We start from the raw sequence: 2,540 nt of genomic DNA on the forward strand, positions 1-2,540 counted from the left end.
AGTTCCCACTGAGCACTCTGACATTTGCAGTGGGATTTGATATGTTGCTTTTTTGAGCAACCACTGCTCAACGGCATGCAACAAAGACTTTGTACATTTATCTGAACCATATATGACCCGCAATAACTGAAACTACTACATGAGTTTCTACTACCATGTTGTCCTTCTTCCTAGTGAGTCTCCTCCAATTTAAATGGGTGGATAACCTCAAAGTGTTTATGAATGGTATATAATCAGGAAGGAGTGCTTATTCAGAATGATTTATGGTTTACTGATGTTGCGAAAGCTAGACTGGCATAGGACATGTCCACTATCTATCCTTGTATCAGTCTGTCTAACCCTGTTGGATTTTGTCTATCTAAAAAACAAAAAGTATTTTCCTTAAAAATGCTCACATACAGATGCACACATGTACAGGCAGCTGGCAAGTCAAAGCCTTTACTCAATGTGTCTCCTGAGCTGAAACTTTACATTTAAGATGGAACAGGTTCCCTGTTGGAGTCATTTACCAACAGCAGATGTAGCTGCTCTACAACAAGGACTTTTAAGTCTGTAACTGACATTTAACTTATAAGGCGCTTTTTATTTTCTAACATGGGAATTATTTTTCATTTAATTAAATATGATCCCATCAAAACACAGGCTATATTAGTCCAACAGTGGTTCACAGACACCCACAAACTCTATACTTGTCTTATTGATCTCAGTGGTTCTCAAACCTTTTCACATCATGGACCCCTAAGCTGACTCAACAAGACCACGACCCCCAATCGGACAAGACTTTGTCCCAGGGTCCCCTACCTAATAGAATTTTTGCTTCTAGATGTTTTATTACAGAAAGTAAATGAAACTCATGAAAAAAAAAAACTAATCATATCATAGGATCATACATTCTGTCATTGTGTTACTTATGGATATTATAATTATTAGTAAAAACTTAATTATTCCAATTTTTGTTGGGGGACCCCCACTTTAAGAACCACTGCTTTAAGGGATGATCTTGATGGTTTGACAACATTCTTGTGTGATGTGACATGAGTTGGCTTAACCATTGTGGAATTCTAGTGTTGAATCACTTTCCATGTGTTCTGTTCTTCCCTTTAGATATTTCAATAGTAAGTAAGCATTTTCCTCCTTTTGAACATTGTTCATGATCTAGAGCGTGGTTGATTACTTAGTGTATCCATTATTTCACAATCTCACAATCTCTTAAATCAATGCACCCAAAACATGGTTGATTGAAAGCCTACAACTAAACCTTACAAGACAGGCTACATGCCTTCAAACAAGACTTTATGTTTCCCAAAACATTTCTTGATACCATTCAATCTTCTGCTCTCCACATTGTTGGAGTAATGCCTCAGTGAGAAAGAGAAGGAGGGGGAGGTTGTGTGACAACGTGGTGGAATTGGACTCAAAGAGGATTAGTCCAAGTTCTTAATATGTGGAATGAGTGCATAGTTTAATGAAAAAATGCATAATGAAAAATAGAAGTTGCATATTTTCTATAGAGTGAATGTGGTACGATCCAGCCATGTATGTTAGTAATATTTCCTTATGTGCTAATAACAAATGTATTTAAATTAGACTATGTGCTGCGGGCGTTTACCTTGTTGCATAATGGTACAGTCCAACACCAGTTTGCTCCCAAATTACAGCGCTGGCCTATAAAAGTAAGCCACTGCAGAAAGTTGGTAAGAGAAAGCTTTTGTTTTAACTGAACAGAAATATCTACGAAATAACCTTCTGCAGAGAGATGGAGCACACCGAGGTGGTAAAGCCAAAATCTCTGGATGAGCTGATAAAAATCTTGCATAAAATCTTCGAGAGTGACAGCATCAATGTTGAGGAGGTCCAAGACATAATGGAAGCATATGACAGCAATCCTCAGGACTGGATGAGATATGCAAAGTTTGACCAGTACAGGTAAAAACAAAAGCAACTTATTAATCAGATATAAGTCATTTATTTTGTTGTTGCACTTTGCCCTCTGTGGCCTTGTCTATCACCTTGTGACCATGTGTTGATGTTGTTGTTGTTTTAACTCGTTTAAACAAGTTAGTTTTCAATCGTATGTTTACTTGTGTGCACATGGTGTCTGAAATTTTGTGTCTGCTGCTCTTACTTTTTATTACAAAAAGCACCTTTGATGGCTGCTCTAAAAAGTCTAACCGCACTTGGAAGAACAGGTGAATATAACAAGTTTAGGATAGGTTGTTTACAAAGTTGGCAAACGGAATGCATTTATAAAATCCATACAATCGGTTTTATAATGTCGATAATTTAAAAAGCATCGTTCTTACATTTGAATGAAAACCATCTGTTGTTTCCATACAGAATAGCAGCTTTCTTCTTCTTTTTTTATACAAATAAAAAGGGGATTTTTTTCTGAATATATGCGAAGAAAAAGCCAACTTGTCTTCAGAATTCACATGACTACATGCAGTCTATGTAAAAAAGCAATTCTACTATACTTTGAGCTAATAACTTCAGACAACAGTTTGTCGTAAATACTTTTCTCTGAAGTGGGGGGGGGGGGG

The 2,540-nt window shown here is 36.8% G+C and overlaps 1 protein-coding gene across 2 annotated transcripts in view; it reads left to right on the top strand.

Annotated features, from left to right (window-relative positions):
* Positions 1-1,660: 1,660 nt before the first annotated feature.
* cdo1 (cysteine dioxygenase, type I) overlaps positions 1,661-2,540 on the top strand; it is a 5,348-nt gene continuing 4,468 nt past the window's right edge. The window contains exons 1-2 of one of the 2 annotated variants that reach the window (XM_034871776.1): positions 1,672-1,926; positions 2,142-2,189. In XM_034871776.1, the coding sequence (XP_034727667.1) occupies positions 1,757-1,926; positions 2,142-2,189 (218 nt within the window). In that variant the 5' untranslated portion in view covers positions 1,672-1,756. Of the gene's footprint in view, positions 1,927-2,141; positions 2,190-2,540 lie in introns of both variants that reach the window. The other variant, XM_034871777.1, reaches the window with a different exon arrangement.

This window comes from Etheostoma cragini, chromosome 5, assembly GCF_013103735.1.
Source record: "Etheostoma cragini isolate CJK2018 chromosome 5, CSU_Ecrag_1.0, whole genome shotgun sequence".
Classification (NCBI taxonomy): Eukaryota; Metazoa; Chordata; class Actinopteri; order Perciformes; family Percidae; genus Etheostoma; species Etheostoma cragini.